This window comes from Agelaius tricolor, unplaced genomic scaffold (genome assembly GCF_023055355.1).
Source record: "Agelaius tricolor isolate 1412-34295 unplaced genomic scaffold, bAgeTri1.0.p SCAF_16, whole genome shotgun sequence".
NCBI lineage: Eukaryota > Metazoa > Chordata > Aves > Passeriformes > Icteridae > Agelaius > Agelaius tricolor.
In genome coordinates this window covers 8,540,764-8,559,079 of record NW_027269276.1, presented here as the reverse complement: position 1 = coordinate 8,559,079, position 18,316 = coordinate 8,540,764, and the positions used below count along the sequence as shown (strand labels likewise).

Sequence of the window (18,316 nt, the reverse complement as noted above, 5' to 3'; positions counted from 1 at the left end):
GGCTTTAAAGGCTTTATTTTAACAATAATAAACAGAAGGGCTTAGGAGAATAGGAGGGTTATTGTGACTCTGAGTTGGATGGGAAGTCCATTGCCTTAAAAAAAACCCCAAACCCTGCAGCAACAACGGCAGAATAAAAGTCTTTATGCCTTTAAAATGAAATTAAAGTCTAGAACCATTTTCTGCCACCTTCTTGTCTAAGTATGAATCTCATAAACAAATACTTGAGGCAGTCTCCTTTAAAGGAGGCTCAAACACTGGGAAGTTTAAGGGGCATTTCTGAGGTTTTTAAAATCTTTTCTCTCTGCAACAGGAATTTTTCCCCCAAAAGGCTACTTTCCCTTGGCTTAGGAGGATCCCAAAACTTGTTCGTTTTTTTCTTTCATTTTAATTTATTAAAAATGAGATATTAAAAAGTGTAAACACTGTGCAGCAGCTCAAAACTCCTTACAAATACTCTGTGATGGCACTTCTGGAGTTGCATATGAAAACAGGCACTGCACTGGGGGGGAGAACAAAGCCAGCTGCACTTCAAACCAAACCAGGCACAGCCAGTACATCCTGCATTTGATCAACACTCTCAGTGTTTCCATCCAGCAGCAGACACTTTGGGTGCTAATTTTATTCTTATCTCTAAAATTCTCCTCTAAAAAGTCTGAAAGTCAGAATTAAAGTGGAAATTTTAATGAGCAGTGTCACTTCTTGTGTAAGCCTCAAGGTTACCTTACTTTGGTACACTGAGGGACAGGAGTGCTACTGAGTTTGCAATTACAGCTGTGGCAGTGGTTTTTTTATAATTTTTCCTAAGTGAGCACACAGGAACAAAGTCTCTGCTCCTCAGGTTTGTTCACATGGAGCTAGGAAGGGGCTAGAAGAAGGTGCAGAGACAGGTCATGTCTGGCTACCACCCCACTATTCAGACACCTAATTTTCACTAGGTGTGGCCACCTCTGAGAGACACACATAAAGGATACTTGAGTTACCTGACAGAGTTTGTAATCTCTTAAGAATGTGCTAACTCAACCTGCCCAAAGGCAGCACACCTAACACACCTGCAGGGAGCCCTGATGACTGCACTTTCTAGATTAAAAACAGTAAGGTGCTGGAAATCATTGTAATAATTAGTGACTTCTTGTAACATTCAAGTGTTTGCACAAGCTGCCAACTAAAGACATCTCACTGTATCACTGCTATCATTTTAATGAAACTATTTTCATCCAGCAGGAATCTTCCTCTCATTTACCCACCAAGGTCTCTGTCCCCATGGCTTTTGCTCTGCTGGAGTGATGCAAACCCTCTCCCTGCCAAGTCCCTTTGGTCAGGAGTCTCCTTAGGGTTGGGACTGGTGTTTTTCTGCTCTCTATTTCAGGAAATAACAGACTTCGACCAACTGTCTGCTTTTCTTTTTCCCATCATGAGCTGTTTGCAAATGTGACACAGCAGCCCAGCACTAAACCAACACAGGCTAAACACAGCAAAGTCAACATGAGGAGGTGCCCATCTCTCAGCTAGGCTGGGCTGCAGCCCCATGGGAGCTGCCAGTCCATGGCCAGGGTCAGTGCAGCCCCTGTGAGCTCTCCTGGGGACACAAACCCACCCAACACAGCCCACAGAGATTTCTTTGGCAGAAGCAATTCCTGAGATGCAGTAGGGTTGGCACAGGTAGGAGTGGGATAGGATGGAATCCACCCCAAACTCCTGGCTGCAGGGACAAAGTGACCAGAGGGACATTTAGCAGTGGGTGTGAGCTGGGACAATCTGGGAGTCCTGCAGCTGTTGCAGGTGGTTGTTCCTGCTTCTCACCTCACTCTGTGCCTCAGAGGGACACAGGGGTGAATGGGTGCCTGTTTTGTGACTACAAAGAGATATGTCAGCTCTTCTCAAGCAGTGGTGCACCAGTGTGTGGATATGGCTGGGGTTCTGGGCTGGGGCATCTCCCTTGAGCTCTCCAGATCCTGCTGACTGACAGAGATGCAGGAGACCACAGCCATCAGTCATCCCTCAGCTGGGCTGCAGCCAACCTCTGCTTCCACTGCTTTGAAATAACTTTTTAAAAGCACTCCTCTCAAAACAAACCAGCCCAGCAATAATATTGCAATGGATGAGTGCATGGATAATATGTGAGATTCAGCTTTGTCAATGGACAGACAATTAGAATCCTTTGTGTGGAGTGTAATGTTTGGGTCTTCTGTTCTGCTTCACTGTTATTTTTATGCTGGAATTAAACAAGACCTGACTGGCTTTATTATTTTGTTGTCTAATCAATCTGCTGATTAGTCTGATTAATTACACAATTATCCTTCAGCATGACTAATAGTTTTGTCATCGCTGTACAACTTGCAGTAATGTTTAATTTCTTCTTAAAGAACAACAGTAAAATGATTGTACTTTAGGGAATTAGTACTTAGCCATCCTTTAAAAACTAATAAAATGGCTAATAAAACTAAGAAGCCTGGAGATGGAAAATTAATTAAAATGGTTGACAGGCTCTATCTTAACTAGGCAAAGATATATTACCCCCATATAGCAATGAGCAACAACAACAAAAAAATAAACTGTGTGTGATTCAACAAGCATAAAATCAGATGTAGCACATCTGGATTCAATCCAGATAAAATAGAATCAAAGAGAAAATTGCTGGGATGCAGGTGCTTACAAACATGCATGGCAAAGTACCAGCTTCAGAAGTTGATATTTTCTTGTAAATATACAAATAATAATTAATTACTATTAATAATTAGATTTTTAAATAATTATTGAGATCATGTCATTAGGGTTTGTTTGGGTTTGGGTTTTTTGGTTTTTGGGGTTTTTTTTGTAATAGGCTTACACTGCACTGGTTTAATTTGCTTTGCAAATTATTTAGGAAATCTTCTGACCATTTTTACTTTGAAAACCTTAGATCCTAAAGCTGTTGCAGTACTGAACTGCCTCTCAAACAGATAATGCTGCCTGTTCAGCAGGCTCATTGGTCTCAGATGTTGTGACTGTATTAAAGAGTTGCATTTTCAGCCATTCAAGGTATGATCAACCCTTTGCCAATGTGCATAGATATCACCTGTCTGAATCCATTCTGGTGAACAGTCCTACAGCCTTTACTGGAGGAAATTTTCCACTCTCTTCCACTTCACTGATCAATTTTTTTTTTCTCTAAGCTCCTCTCCCCTGTTCCTTGTTGATTTTCTTGTTAATGTCCCCCATGACCATCTTATAACGATTTCCCCAAGGGAACACATGAAGAAGGAACAGCAAATTACCCCTTATCCTTGTTCCAAAGGTCCATAAAGCATCCAAGGCAAATAAGATCTTCTCACCAAAATGCACAGAGACCATGTTTTTTACTTAGAGGAGCAGTCAAGTGACTGCAATCAACACCATCCTTTCATTAAATACCCCCTGGTTGTTGGTCTAAAGTGCACCAGAGAGGGGACAGATAAACTCTCTGCTAGCCAGAGGGAGTGATATTGGTCAATCTCAGAGCAATGGAAATTTTCCTCAAGGTAAAGCCAAACCTCAGGCCAAAGTTACTGCAGTTCATGGACATCCCAACAACTATGGACCTTGTCTGAAAAGAGCTCAGGAGGTCACAATTCCTGGAGAGAGCCAGGTGCAATCCATCATTTCCAAAGCCAAGTGTCCAGGCTCATGAACCCTACAGGAATCCAGGACAAGGACTGGAATTGCTCAGCATTCTCCAGCTTCTGCCAAGGCACAGATACAGAGCCCCATTCTGTGGTCACAGCTCAAGGGAAGTCCCTGTTGTGCACAACAGGAATTTCACAGCTGATCTCAGAAACTGGGTCATGTCTTTGCTTCTCAGTGCCTTTGCTATTTCTGTAGAATTGTTTTGCAGCTTATTGGCTCCTGATATCTTCTGTGTGATCCTCTCAACCTCTGAGACCAGGCCCTCAGCAGCTGGCAATGCTGCACTACCTGACTTGTGTTCTGGGTGTTCTGATTACAAGGTGAAACCTTTCTCCAATGCAGATTTCTTTGTGCATGTCTGCCCAGGCATAAGATATCAAATTTTACTTGCTTACAAATAACCTTCATCACTAAGAAGAAAAGGGTTTCAAAATTAATTGATGGCATTGCACCAATGTAACACACACCTCTGCTTGGAAATCCTGCTCTAGGATAGATCTCTCACCACTGCTAAAAACTTCAAAACCTATCACATCTAACAGCAAACATTTCTGCTTCTCTCACTCACACTTTTCTCCATCAGGGTCTGTGACACATTGTTCTGGGGGCTGATCTGACAGGGATTTTACATGAAGAACCTGATGGCACTTGAGTATCTGTCAACTTGTCATCCTGACAGACCCATCATAAATCTGGAATCCATGGACAGGGAATATCCTGGGAGACTCAAACACAAGCACCTTGATGCTGCACCACTGAAGCACCACACAAGAGCCATTTGGCATCAGTCAGGTTCTCTAATCCATTCTCCACTGACTAATACACCAAGGAGAAAACTAAATCAAACACATTCAGTCAAGAATGCTCTCAAGCTGTTGGCCTGAAGAATGAGTTTATTTGGATGCTTATTATTTCTGGCCTGAACAATAATTTAAGCACCTGGTATAAATTACTCATTGGTAGCCACATTAATTCCTGGGGCTTTTCTTCCACCTTAAGCTAACGCCAAGAAGAAATGGCAGAAGAATAACTCACTTGTTTCTGGGCAGTGTTCTGTGTTCTCCATTTGCCCCTTTTCCCCAGTAGCTGTTTTGACCTCCCTGGGAGCCAAAGTTGCTGCTTTCTCCAACAAAAATGGAACATGTAACCTCCAGGCTGGAGCTGTTGTTGGGAAAGTTCCATCCTGCAAGCAAAGAAACACCATGTAAATATGCAGCACAGCACAGCAATTAATTAACACTTTTAATTGCACCACAGACACAGTAGAATTTGTGTCTTTAATTTGGAAAAAGGTGCATGCAGCTCTATAAAAGCCTGCTTTAAAGTATGTTTAGAAACCAGCAAGTTAGTGACAAGGTAGCTTTGTGCTTGAGCATCAGGACCTCCTGTCCAGAAGCTCCTGTTCAGCAGGAAATATCCAGCAATTATCATGTATTCCCCAGGCATGCTGAGGCAAAGAGAATGAAAGGCTAAATTGCCTCTTGTATTTATGGCTGCCCAGGGAAGAGTTGATGTGGTCCAGAGGGGAAATGGAAGCTTTTCTCCTGTCTTACACTAATTAGCAGGGGAGTGTCTCAGTTTCCATTCTTGGAATGAAGAATGATACACTGGGGGAAAAAATGGATAGAAGACCCATTTTAAGAAATTACCTTGCCAGAGTGAGTCCAATTCCATTGTCTGAAAACCTGGGACAGAGGAAACACAAGGGTGTAAATGATGAGGAATGTCTGCAGTGAATTTGGCCTACAGACCTATTTATGCCTGTTAGGGGGAGAATGATATAACAGTAACCTACCCTGAGCTGCAGAAAATAATGTCACCATGCCCAGCCCAGGCCCTGTGGTGATTATTTTTAAGAGCAGTACAACCATCAATCATGGCAGGAGTTCAAGGCTTTTCAGGATCAGCATCCTGATGTGGGCAAACCTGGAGAAAGAATCTTAGTTAATGCACCACAAGGGACTCAGGAATCAACTTCAGACAGAGACAGTAAGGCCCAGTAGGTCGTTTTTGTCTTCCAGTCATTGGCATGATGGGTCTAAAGAGGTAATATGCCCTGAATCAGAGTCAGGGTATTAGCCTGGTTTTGCTTTTGAGCTTTGGTGTAAAGCAGAAAACAAGAAACATTCGTAAGGATGAAATTCTGGCCCAGGTGAAGGAGCAGGTGATTTCTCACTAGACACCAATGAGCCCACAGCTATTCTTTAATTTGATTCAATGTGGTTTAGAGACATAGAAAACATTTTTCCCAAGTCACTCGGATCCTTTTGTAGATGTCCTTAGAGGGCCCAGTGAGAATCCCTCTGTTGATGTTGGAAAATCAATTAGCCACTTGCAGGAATCCCATTCAGCAAAGCTAACAGAGTAACTGGAGCTGCTCTCCTTGCATGTACAGCCCAAACCCCCAAAAGCTTCTGTGGCTGCTGAAGGAGAAGCTGCTGAAAGCAAAAAGGTTCTCCCTGGGAACTGGGTGCACCTAAACTGCTCACAGGCCACAGTGGCTGTTAATGGTAGATTTGTGCTGTGTTTGAGGAAAAAAATGACCTTACTTTTTCTGAGTCTACCCTCACCTCCTGCCTCTCCCAGCTGAGGTGCAAAGGCACATTTCTCCTTGGTGCCCAAGGGGGTGGCCCTGTCAGGGAAATGTCACAAGGGACACACAGTCATCCTTTCCTTTCAGCCTTATGGGAACATCATATTGATAGGGTGTGATGGAGGAGAGAAAAAGCCAAAGCTTGACCAGGAGCAGCAGCTGATTTCTCTCAGCTTCCTCACACAGACCCAAAATGGCCTTAATTTACCTGCTTCCACTCTGCAAGAGGCAGCTGACAAAAACCTTTGAGGCTACTTATTTTCCTCATTGATCCCAGATCAGCAGCCTCTTACATCACCTTTCAGATGTAAGTTCTTCTAAGCAATTAGTGATAAATATAAGAGTTTACAAACCCACCAATGCACTAATGGGATCTGGATCCCCTTCCACGTGCTTCACTGCTCAGTCCTCACAACCCCAAGTGCATGGGTGTCCTTTTTGGCCAGCAGTAACACAAACAATCCAGTGCATGGCTATGGAATAGTTGCCTCTGCACATCAGAGAAAGCTTGTGTGTTTTTTTTCAGATGCTCCAGCCATAATGAGGCATTAATGATCTGCTAAATGCAGTGCAGAAGCCAAGATGCAGTACAACTATCCAAAACACCGAGCCTTGCAGCCTGTGCTCACCTGGCATTATCGACAGCGAGATCCTCCCTGGGATCTTCAGGCTCTCGTTGTCTTTACTCCTTTCCCAATAAACAAACCAGCCTGGAAGTGCACACGCCTCCAATTACTTGCACAGATCGCTCAACAGGGACCAAAGATGGGAGATTTTATCAATGAATGTGGGCAGGCAGAGCGTGCAGGCACAGGAGCAGCAGCAGCCAGGGCTCTCCCTTCCCTTTAGGTCTCCTGGCACTGCTCAGCAGGACATGAGCACAGGATGTAGCACGCTGAATTCAGGACAGAATGCCAGATGTTATCCATCAGCATCTTGGGCTCTCTTCTGACCCAGAGCAAGGCTCTGAACTCCCACTCTCCCTCCCTCGCAGAAAGCAATGAGGGACCCTGCCAAGCTCTTGATAACTTTTTGGAAAAAGAGGGTTGTTGAGAATTAAGGCTTTAAATGGCGAGTGACGAGTCCCCCGACAGGCAAAAGAGAACATGAGCTGCTGCAGCCAACTGACAGGCTTTGGGCTAGAGCAGCACGGACCAAGAGGGAAAATATACAAAGCACAGCAAACACAACCAATTTCTATGGACAATATTGAGAAATAAGTTCAAAATGCTTTTTATGTCTTACAGGTAATGTTTTCACATCAACAGTATATTTGGGGGAAAGTGTTTTTCTTGGAACTACTCTTGAATTTTTGGTCTCATTTTCCAGAGGTGATGAGCAGTTGTGGCACAAATGGCTTTCCCTCATCCCCTTAGATCCTGGCACCACTGTGGTCAACAGCAGTGCTGAGAGTGCTGCCTGTCTGCCCTTAAATCTCACTTGGAGTAGGTGTTCCCATAGCCTGGGCACATTCCCTCTAACACAGCCACACAACTGAAGCTTCTGGAATGGGACCTCTACTCCCCTCAGCTCCCTCTTCAATATTTAGAACAAACAGGGCCCCCAAAAGTTGCTTGTGTCCTGATACAGTGTTAAAAAGCCCCTTATCAAAATGTGAGACACCCACAAGCATCACAGAGCAGCACACACAGTCAATGCCATGCAATTATATTGACAGAAGCATAAAAACCATCACTTGCCTTGAAACTGGAGTGGGTTTCACTCCCAGGGCTGTGCTCAGCCTGTCCCTCTGGGTATCTTCCTCAGACTGTCCAGTGGGGCCCCAGTGGAAGAGGCACCATGTGCCAACATCCTGAAAGCCAGAGGGAGGTGTGAGAGATGGGGCACTGCCCCCAGTGATGCCAGGCTGCCCTGGCAGTGCAGCTTTGCACACTGTGCTGGCCAGATTTCCAACCTGAGCCTGTCCAGCATGTGCACAGCTCCTGCACCTCCCAGCTCAGCCTTTGGCATGCACAGTGGGTCCCCAGGGCACACACAAAGGTTATAAAAATGCATTTATTGTGGGTGAAATTCAGGTGGTTTGTTAGAAAACAGTCAGGTCTGTACAGGTACATAAAACACAAACATGTTTTGGGTAACACATAAGAGATAATAATGAGATATATATATAATATAATGTATTATATTGTATATAATGTATTGTATCGTATATATATATATAATAATAATGTATTCATATAGAGAAATAGAAAATTTTATTATTAGTTAGTAATTTAATAGTTAGTTAGTTATTTAATAGTTAATTAGATAATAGTTAATAATATAACTATTAACTACAAATAAAAATCAATATTTTCTAAGAGATAGCACACACAATTTCCAGGCATAATTGTAAGAGAAATCAGTGGAGAAGTGTAGGCAAATATTTGTTCATAACAGAAACAAAGGGTGCAGAAATGCATATCCAAATTCTATGTCTTAGTTAAAATTTATTGCTCCTGACATGAATAAATAAATGTAACATATTTGGGAAGTGGAGGCAAAGCATAGCTCTGCCATTAAATGGTTTTACCTGAGCACCAGCCACTGCATTCTCTATTAAGTTGTTGTTTGGATTTGCAATCCAGAACGTGCTGACAGCCCTGAAAAATCAAAATCAAAATGATCCTAAGCAGTTACCAAACAGGAAGGGATACATTTTCATAGCACTGCCCTGGACTTGAGCCACAACTCTCCTATTGACTTTAAAACTCCACACAACCTTTTAATGACACTCTTAAAGGAAAATAAACCATCCAGTAATGTCAGACATGGTCATTTATGGAGCCACATGCTGAACCTATTGTAAATTATATGGGAACATTAACACAAAATCCATGCTCTGTTCAATGCAGCTGAAGGAAATCCAAGGGTTGGGGTTTTTTTAAGTTAAGAAGCTTTGGAAAATGTCTGAAAATGAAACTTCTGGTCTGTTTTTTGAAACTTTAGGGGCAATGGCAGGAGTTAGGGATTCTCTATGAATTTATGAAGCTTCTACATGAAAAAACAACCCAAATATCCTTGCAAGCCACAAGTGGCCCATTAAGAAGAAGTTTAAGGAGATATAATATTGATGTTTATCCCAGTAAGGAGTTTTTCTTCAGAGGGAAGCTCAGTAGTGGTGCACACAGAAGCCAGATATAACCATAAAAACATTTTCATCTGTTGTCTTACTTCACTGGATAGCATCTTTTGCAAGTAATTAATAAAGGTCATGTATAAAAACACTGCTAGCCCTCTGTCACTGAGAGGTGCCTCCATCAGCCCTGGAGCTGACTGGATCCAGGCAGTGTGCATCACTGTGGACTGATCTTAAAACTACTCTGAGGAAGATTAAATGCATAAATAAGGGAAAATTGCAAAATACTGGATTTAAAAATACCCTCAGCTCTCAGAGAGAATATTTGATTCAGTGTCATAGAGTAAATATCAAAGATGCATAAAGATAAGTGTGTCTGACATGATAAACCAACAAATCAGCATGGTTAATCTAGAAATTTTTATGACTCCAACATTTCCAAAATTAAATAAGATATTCTTTAAAATGCACCATGCGAAGTAATTAATATTAACGAGATTCATGTTCTCAGAAGGTGCAGGGCCACTTCTTTCCTGTAATGATCATCTTGGGTAGAGATGGTATTTTACTATTTCAGTCTATTTAATATTAATTGACATGCTCAGCGATATTGCATTAAACCCTAATTTGACCAAAAGGGCTTAGCACAAGCCTCCTTTGATGTACAGTCTTATGAAGATAAATTCAGAAATCCTTCTTTTAAATGTAAATATTAAATCAGGCTAGTTAAAATACCAGCTATTTGTTACTAAATCTTCCAGAAACCTTAACTTTGTACTCAAATGATCCCTGTCAGCATTTATATTCCCTCTTCAGGCATACAAAATTCCTGTTGACGTCAGTTATGTCTGTGCAAGACTGCAAGATTAACTAATATTAACCTACTTGGTTATTTTTGTATACAGAGGGATACTTGAAATAAATCCATTTCGTGGAATCATATCCTGTAATTTCCCCTTGATGGGCTGCAACTCTACACAACATCTGGAGTCACAAACACTATAGTCCCCATAGGTACAGCTCTGCTGGATTTCATTGTTTTCCTGGCAGTCACCCCTCAAACTTGTCATCTGCTGCTCTTGTTTCTGCCTCAGTGAGGTGTCCAAAAGAGAATTAAAAGCGAGGCACAGCAAATTGAGGCACACAGGTACCCAGTTCCCCCTGAGTGAGAGTTGGAAATCCACCAGGACCCTGCAGATGGGTGCAGCACCTTGGAGTGAGCCACAGGGAGGGTGACAGGGAGCTGACACTGAGCATGTCCCTGCCAGCCCAGCTGAGGCTTGGAAACACAAATAGGAAATGGATTTAGACAAAAATGCAAGTGTGCCTGCCAGCCTGCTAAGATCAGTGAGCCACTTCCACCCTCCCAAATGATGGGCAGGAGGAGGCCATGGAAGAGTAACTTTGGACAGAAAAGTTCAGCAACAATCTTCTCATTGTTTCAAACAGCATTTCAATTGTAGAGTTTCATTCTTCTGCATTCAGCTGCAGTTTGGCTAATTGTGCTTCAAAGGGCTGCATGAAAAGCCAGGCTTGTATCCAAAACCAGATTTTAGCTTCAATTAATATGACCAGTGCCAGCTTCAGGCTTGCAGGGCAGCCCTGAAAAGTCACACACACAAAACTGTGGAGATCACTCTCGTGACCAGGACTAATGTGATTTAAAGAGCACTTACATTAGCACTCAGAGATAAGGCTCCATGCCATCAGAACAAAACCCCAATAACTGATCAATTCCAGCCTATCACTGATAGAAAACCCAAGCCTGGAAAGGCACCCACCTGCAGCACTGTCACAGTGCTGTCCCCAGCACCAGTGTTTCGTGCTGGCACATGAAACACTGTGGCCAACACCAGATGATCAAGACACCTCTAAACACTGAATTATAAATAGTCCAGCAACACAATATTGGTGACCTTTCTGCCCTGCAGCATTGGCCAGCACAGGCTGAGCAGGCTGCACACGCCTGACACGTGCCCGGCTCTGGGCACAGCCCAGCCTGCCCCCAGCTCCCCAGGAACCCAAGCTGCTGCTGGCTCTCCAAGCAGCACAGGCCTGGCACAGAGCAGCAGATGGAGAAGGGGACTGCAGACACGACCCACACACAGAGGAGCACAAACCACTCTGGCAATGAACATCTAAAATTACATGCTCTAAAACCTCGGGATGGGAGGGGGGAAACCTCCTCTCTGGTTCACTCTGCCTCAAGGGCTGGAATTTCATGATCTGTTGCTGAAGCAGGTGCCTGTCTGTGTTATTTAACTGCCTTGCTCTGATACACATGCTGCTCTCTGGAACTGCAAATTATTTTAAATTCTTTTAAAGCAAGGCTGCTTATTACATTTTAACTACTTTTCATTTTAATGACTACAGATCAAAGCCACAAGAGTCTTTCAAAGAATCACATATTTAATCTTTACTATAAGATCTTCTCACTGGTTCAAGTACTCCCGGCCCTCAAGGCCATATGACCAGGGCTGGATCTCACTTGGATTATTGATTGCTCTATTGCACCCCACACATACAGATAAACCCTTGGGTGCCTCCCTTCTGATAAAGAGCAAGGCCATACACTGTTCTTCTAAGGACCATTATTAGCATAAAGCTTTTTTTTTATCCCAGACACATTACTTCAATCCCAGAGCTTTAATACCCAAGCAGAAGAAAGAAAGTTAAACTACATCCCCACATACTGGACCAGCCTCCTGTCAACCTAAGGACTCTGTACACAGAATTAGGCTCTACAGACAGAGAAAATCACATATACGAGAAGGCAATCAAAAATTGTGAGTGATCTGAACAATATAAATCAAGTTTAGAATACATGAAGAATTCTCCTGTGTTGTACAGGTTCTATATTGCATTTTCATTAATACATTCTTTCAGGGGACCCTTTCACACATGGAGCACATTTCTATTTTGTGTCTTACAAAGCCTTTTCAGTCCCTACAGGACTGAGAAAAAGTTGTCAGGAAAAACACAGGAGGTCAGGGAGTGTCAGGCTGAGCACCCACCCAGTGAATGGGGAAATGCTCACAGACACCAAAATATCACTCAGGGTCCTGCAGAGCACACAGAAACTGGACAAGTTGGGACTGGAGTAGGAATCTCTCTTTTCCAGCTGGCACACGTGTGGCTTTTGTTGTGACCCTTTTTTCTAGGTTCAGAATGCCCTTGTGAGAATCCAGGTCAAAGCCAAGATTCGGAGGACTGTCCTGGCACTGAAGTGACCATTTGGGTCTGTTCTGTTCATATTTCATTCCCTTTGTCACATGTAAATAGTGGGATATATTTCATGTTACTCTGACTTAAGCCTTGTCTTTTTTATCTCGTTGCAAATTAAAGGTCCATTGCTTCAGTCAGCTCCATTTAAACTTCACTGCTTTAATTTTAAATGAAAGTTCTCATTATCACAAACTGTCCAGAATTACCATGGCAAAGATTTCCCTGTATCTGATCACTCTATATCTGATCTGATAATATTAATTAGACTGTGCTGAGAACCTGACATTTATTTCAAACAGCTGCACTACCAGAGGAACAGTCCTAACTCAAATAAAGGCCAAGTCAGGACATTTCTTGGGAAAAATATGCCTTATTTCAATATTCTGATTCCTCTTTGTGTCACAGATGGCTCTTGCTATTTAGCCCTGGCTATGCAAAGAACTGAACTTGTTACTAATAAAATATTTGTCCTACCAGAAGGCCATGAGTTCCAGCCAGAGAAGCAGTGGTGATAACCAGGTTATTGAGGTGCATTGGATGTTCATCTCCTCCTCTCTCATCCATATCCTCAGCCAGGTGAAAATGCACAGGGTAACTGCCCAGGATTTTTTGCCCCACTTTTTTTTCAGTTCCACTCCTGACACGTGAACAGAGCTAAAATTCCTTAGGATCTGTTGAGACAAATGCAGATCCAGGTAAGGCATTACAATAGAAAAACACACACAAAAAGAAAAACAGGTTTGGGCTTTTTTCCTCTCTCATTAGGCAATACTTTTGCAGAGTGAAACATGGTCCCAGGAGGAAGGGTGAGCTCCCTGTTTCCACCCAGAGCAGCTCAGGACCTGCAGAGCCATGTGCCAGCAGCTGCTCACCTACGGGCAGGGGCTGCCAAGGAGCAGCTGCCAGGCAGCCTGTGCAGAGTTTAGCAATAGCAGTGACAGACACGCTGCTCCTGCCAACTGCAGAGAGGGGGAGCGTTTGCCACCAGGCTCCATTTCCTGGCAGCTTCCACTGTCGAGTGATTTTAGCCCAGACCTGCACAGCTCCTCAGTTTCCACCACCTGGTGCAGGAGCAACTTTACACAAAGCCCCTGCAAACAGCAGGACTGCACCCAGCACACGTGAGACAACTGAGAGGCAAAGCACAGCGGGGTGAGAGCCAGCAGTCCTCTGAGCCAGGGAGGCAGCAGCTTTGCTCTGCAGGAACCACAATTCCTTCAGTGACATCTCCAGAGCTGGCTTTGCATGGGCCCCACTGACAGCAGTGCTGCCAAAGAAGCCCCTCCAAGGGAATCCCATAGGAGGGATGTTTTTGCAGACACAGTGAGGAAAATGTCTCATTGCAAGTTAGTTTTGCAAGACAGGCCAACAAATTTCCCCCTTTTTCATAGACAAATATACTTTTTCCCACGCATACAATGGTAATTTGATGATTTATATCAATGGTAATTTGATGATTTATATCACTTATTTACAACCCGGGGAAGGAATTATCTGAAACCACCTACAAGCAAATGTATTAAAAATTACTCACTTTAATGTGCCCTCAGAATGGATCAAAAGAGAAAAACTGGTGTTGATATTGTCCATAACAGAAGTCTTCCTTTTCTCCTTGAATAAGTATATTTCTGGTCAGAAAACCAACCTCTGCCCTCATATCAACACCATCTATGACTTCTCCAATGTGAAGACAAAGTGGGCTGCCTGTGGAAACCAGAAAATTTATTATTCAGGATGAACACAACATCTTTATTACTGAATTGTTCTGGGCAAGTGCACACCCTTCCTTTAGGCAATCACCAAGTCTGGGGACATGCCAGTTATCAGTGTCTGATCCCAGAGGCTGCTACAAAGGACTGCTGCCTCTAGTGAAACTTTCAACCCCCAAAATAAAATTAGGGCCTTCAGCTCTCATATGTGCTCTTGTGTTTATGGGGCAAAAACTACTTTAAAAGACAAGTAAATGTAGAATGTAAAAGACAAGACAAAATATATTTAATAAATAAATATTTAATACCGTCAATTTACACTTGACCTTTTTTCCTTGGGCAAGGAAGGAGATTAAACTCTTCAGCCTGATGCATAAAATATTCTGTGCTGGCAGTAATGATGCCAGGTCACCAGGTAACCCACTTGTAACCTCATCCACCAGATGAAGAATTATTCCTTTGGACACTTCCACTTTCAATCCACTATGAGGCACACCTGAAAAATGAAGCAATCAATTATTTTTACAGCTTCACGTGGCAGAATCCTGCAATTAGATGAAGAGCATGCTGATTTAATTTTGATCCAGATAACCCTTTGCATGATAGAAGTGCTCTAGCCATTAAAAATGTTAGTGCCATCTCTTTGTAGAAAGCTAAAACATTACTTTGAGAGAGTACTTCTGTTAGCTTGGTCAACATCTGTGTGAGCCAAAGACTGTGATATGATTGTCATTGCACTGTTCAGATTCACAGCAGCCACACAGGAAAACCACAGCAAAGCAACAGAAGACGAGCAATTCTCAGGGAAGATTGAACCTTTTATCCATCCACTGAAAGCAGAAACAGTAAAACAGGTGCTGTCCTGTGTGAGGAAATCTCTTTGGGCAATGAGATTCCCAAACAGTCCCTGTTGTTCCATTCCTATGATACTCCTGCTTATCTTCTGCTCTGGAAAGCCAATCCTCTCCGAGAATCCCCACCACCAGCGCCCAGGACTGCCTGAAGGAGACAGGGAAGGAGCAAACCGGTGACATTCCGAGCCCTCCACCGCGCAGAGAACTTGGGCAGGAGGGAGCGTGCAGCATGGCCCAGCTCCTCTCCCTCTGGCACGGGTGGCCCGGTGCATATTCATCCCCCGGGGTACCCACTGCATCCCGCGGGTACCACCGCATCCTCCCGGGTAGCCACTGCATCCTCCCGGGTACCCTCCACATCTCGCCGGGCACCCTCCACATCCCGCCGGGTACCCTCCACATCCCGCCCGGCGAGCCCCGCTCCGCCCCGGGTCGGGCCGAGCCCCCGGCGTTGCGGAGCTGTCCATGGTGGCTCCGCTCCCACCCCCGCCTCACCTGTAGCGCCGGCGGACGGCGTCGCTGCTGCCCAGGCGGTCCCGCCGCAGCAGCCGCGTCTCCGGTGCGGAGGCTGCGGGCGGCCGAGTGCCCCAGGGCGGCCGCCACCACCCTGCCGAGGGCTCCGGGGCCAGGAGAGCGCTGAGCCCGGCCGCGGGTGGCTGTGGAAGAGCCCCCTCCAGCAGCCGAGCCGTGCCAAGCCGAGCCGTGCCGAGCCGTGCCGCCGTCCAGGAGGCTCAGCTGAGCCCGCGGCTGCCCCAGCGCCTCTCGGCGGAGCCGGGGCCGTGGCGGAGCCGGCCGGGATGCAGAGTCCCGTCCGGGAGGGCCCGGGAGCGGCAGTGCCGGCCGTGCGGCTCCGGGATGCCGCCGCGGTTCGCGCACACCAACTTCTGCCCGCAGCCCTCCGTGGCCGCCCCCTCGGAGGCTGGCCCGTGCAGGGAGCTGGTGGCCCCCGAGCCGCAGCGCTCCGGGCCGATGCGCCGCTCCCGCCGTCGCGGATGAGGATGCAGCGGGCTGCATGCAGGGTGACCGGCGGCCCGTGGGGGCGGTCGGCGAGCACCTGGGTGGCGAGGGGAGCGGAGGGGCTGGGGCCGGGAGGTGCCGGCAGGCGCGGCCGGGACGTCCCCGCAGCACCGGGCCCGGGGCCCCGCTTACCTCCGCGGCGGATGACAAGGGAGGGAAGGCGGCGGAGCCCTCGAGGCGCACGGCCGGCCACGGGCCGGTCCGGCAGGTGTCGGAGCGGGGTCGCCACGGGGCGAGGCGCGGGGCGGCATCCTGGCAGGGCCCTGCAAGAAACGGGCGGCGGCAGCGGCGGCGGGGTCGGGCGGGGCGAGGGGCGCGGAGGGCGCGGTACCGACCTGATGCTGCGGCCGAGCGCTGCTCCACGACGCGTCCCGCGGCGGCACCGGCACCGAGAGCGTCCCCGGGTCCGGTGCGAAGGGCAGCAGGAGCCGCGGCTCCCCGGGGCTGCCCGCGGTCGGCGCATCCCGGGCGGTCCCGCAGCCGCTACCTGCAGCCTGGGGCCGCCCCCGGCCGCAACACGTGCGCCGCGACTTTGCACGGAGCCGCCAAAAGGCACATTTTGCTTTGGATGTGTTTTGCTTTCGTTGTTTTGGGGTTTTTTCCCCTCCTTTTTCCCCTTCACTAAACGTCGCGACGGCGAAAGCAGAGCCCCGTCCCCTCTCGGCGCAGCCCGGAGGCGGCGAGCAGCGCACAGCAGCGCGGACAGAGGGAGCCGGAGCGGCGCGGACGCAGCGGCCGCTCGACGAGCGGTCCCAAACTTCTCTGCACGCACTTACCTGTCCCGACAGCGCCCACCGTGGACTCTGCCCGCAGCCTCTCGGAGCTGCCGCGCCGGGCGGGGCAGGCAGGGCAGGGGCCGGCAGGCGCAGGCAGCTCCCGCTCCGCCGCTCCGGCTGCCTCCCCTCCGCCTCCCTTTTTATATCCATCTCCCAACCGCTGGCGGTGCCCGCACTGTTTACAGCGGCTCAGCCGCTGGCTCCTCCCAGCCGGGGACGTTCCCTCCAGCCTGGACGTATATCTACGAGCGGCGCCTGATGCCCCGCTGCCGGCACGGAAAGGTTTCCCCAGCTCCGGGGCCAGCGGGCTCCTTGCCGGGCTCCCCCCGTGTCTCTGCAGAGCCCGGTGGGGCTCGACAGCCCCGTGCAGGGGATGCGGCGGGGTGCCAGCTGTCTCTGCAAGGGCAGAGCGCTGAGGAGCACCAGTCCCGATGTCCTAAACCGGGGCTTGGCATGCCTTGGTCCTTCTTGGGAGGCAACTGACCCCTCTGGCACCTTCCCGTGGGGTGTTTCCCCCTGTACTGCCCTGTGTCTGGCAGATCTATGGATGACACTGTAACCCAGCAGCTGCAAAAGCTCCCCTGGCAGTGAGTGAGCAGAGAGGTATTGGCCACTTCACCACCCATCAACCTGTGCTCAGAGTCTGCACTGAGAGGAAGAGGCTTAGAAACTGCTCCGACAAGATACAGACACAAAACCCCCATGTGCTGGCACTGCCTTCCTGGCTTGGAAGGTTCCAGTCTCAGTGGCCATGGCACTGTCACACCTGACACCTGTCTCACCTGGCACTGACCATCACACACTGCCTTGTGTTTTCCAGGAACCACAACATCACATTTTTTCATAGACTCTGAAATACAGCACAACTGAGCTTCTGGGTGGCACATAAACACAGATATCTGCTTTACTGCAGCCACAGCAGAGTTGTAATCCCTCACTTCCATTCCAGAGCCCAGCATCCTGGGAGGACCAGCCAGAAGTGGGTAGGCAAAGGTTCCAGCCACTGCTGCTGCCCAGAGCCAAAGGCAAAGAGGTGCCGAGCCACAGGTGCTGTCGGTCTCAGAGACATTTGTGTGCCATCATCTGGTCAAACTGTTCCAATCTGTCACCTCTGAAATTTATTCTGGTGCAGGATTTCTTCTGACAGAGGGCACAAAGACGCTATAGTCATGTTAATAAGGAGCAAGTGCTGTCAGGCAAAATATGGGAACAGACTGGAAGCAGGGGGGGTGGGAGAGGGGCACAGCCATGCCCCGTGCTCCAGGCAGCAGCTCCAGGGAGGGAGCAACATTCACTTGTGCTGAACAAAACCCATCCACTCTCTTACGCCCGATCCTGGGACCCAGAGAATTGCTGAACCTGAAGATAAGCATCCAGGCCAGAAAAACAAATCCAGATAACAATCCCTTGTTTCAATA

The 18,316-nt window shown here is 47.1% G+C and overlaps 2 protein-coding genes across 4 annotated transcripts in view; both read right to left on the bottom strand.

The window, feature by feature from the left end:
* Nucleotides 1-17,035, bottom strand: part of CEMIP (cell migration inducing hyaluronidase 1) — a 101,631-nt gene extending 84,596 nt beyond the window's left edge. For 2 of the 3 annotated variants that reach the window (XM_071441379.1, XM_071441380.1), the window contains exon 1: nucleotides 16,899-17,035. The gene's annotated coding sequence lies outside the window, so the exon portion shown is untranslated. Of the gene's footprint in view, nucleotides 1-4,680; nucleotides 4,829-5,294; nucleotides 5,331-5,440; nucleotides 5,572-6,867; nucleotides 6,949-7,938; nucleotides 8,052-8,771; nucleotides 8,842-13,016; nucleotides 13,214-14,076; nucleotides 14,247-14,577; nucleotides 14,736-16,898 lie in introns of those variants that run through there. The other variant, XM_071441378.1, reaches the window with a different exon arrangement.
* On the bottom strand, nucleotides 14,727-17,786 carry LOC139597080 (uncharacterized protein DKFZp434B061-like). The gene is made up of 3 exons (XM_071442060.1): nucleotides 16,255-17,786; nucleotides 15,154-15,250; nucleotides 14,727-14,747 (listed from the first exon to the last, which is right to left on the bottom strand). The coding sequence occupies exons 1-3, from the start codon at nucleotides 17,046-17,048 to the stop codon at nucleotides 14,727-14,729; spliced, it is 912 nt and encodes a 303-aa protein (XP_071298161.1). The 5' UTR covers nucleotides 17,049-17,786.
* Nucleotides 17,787-18,316: the final 530 nt, after the last annotated feature.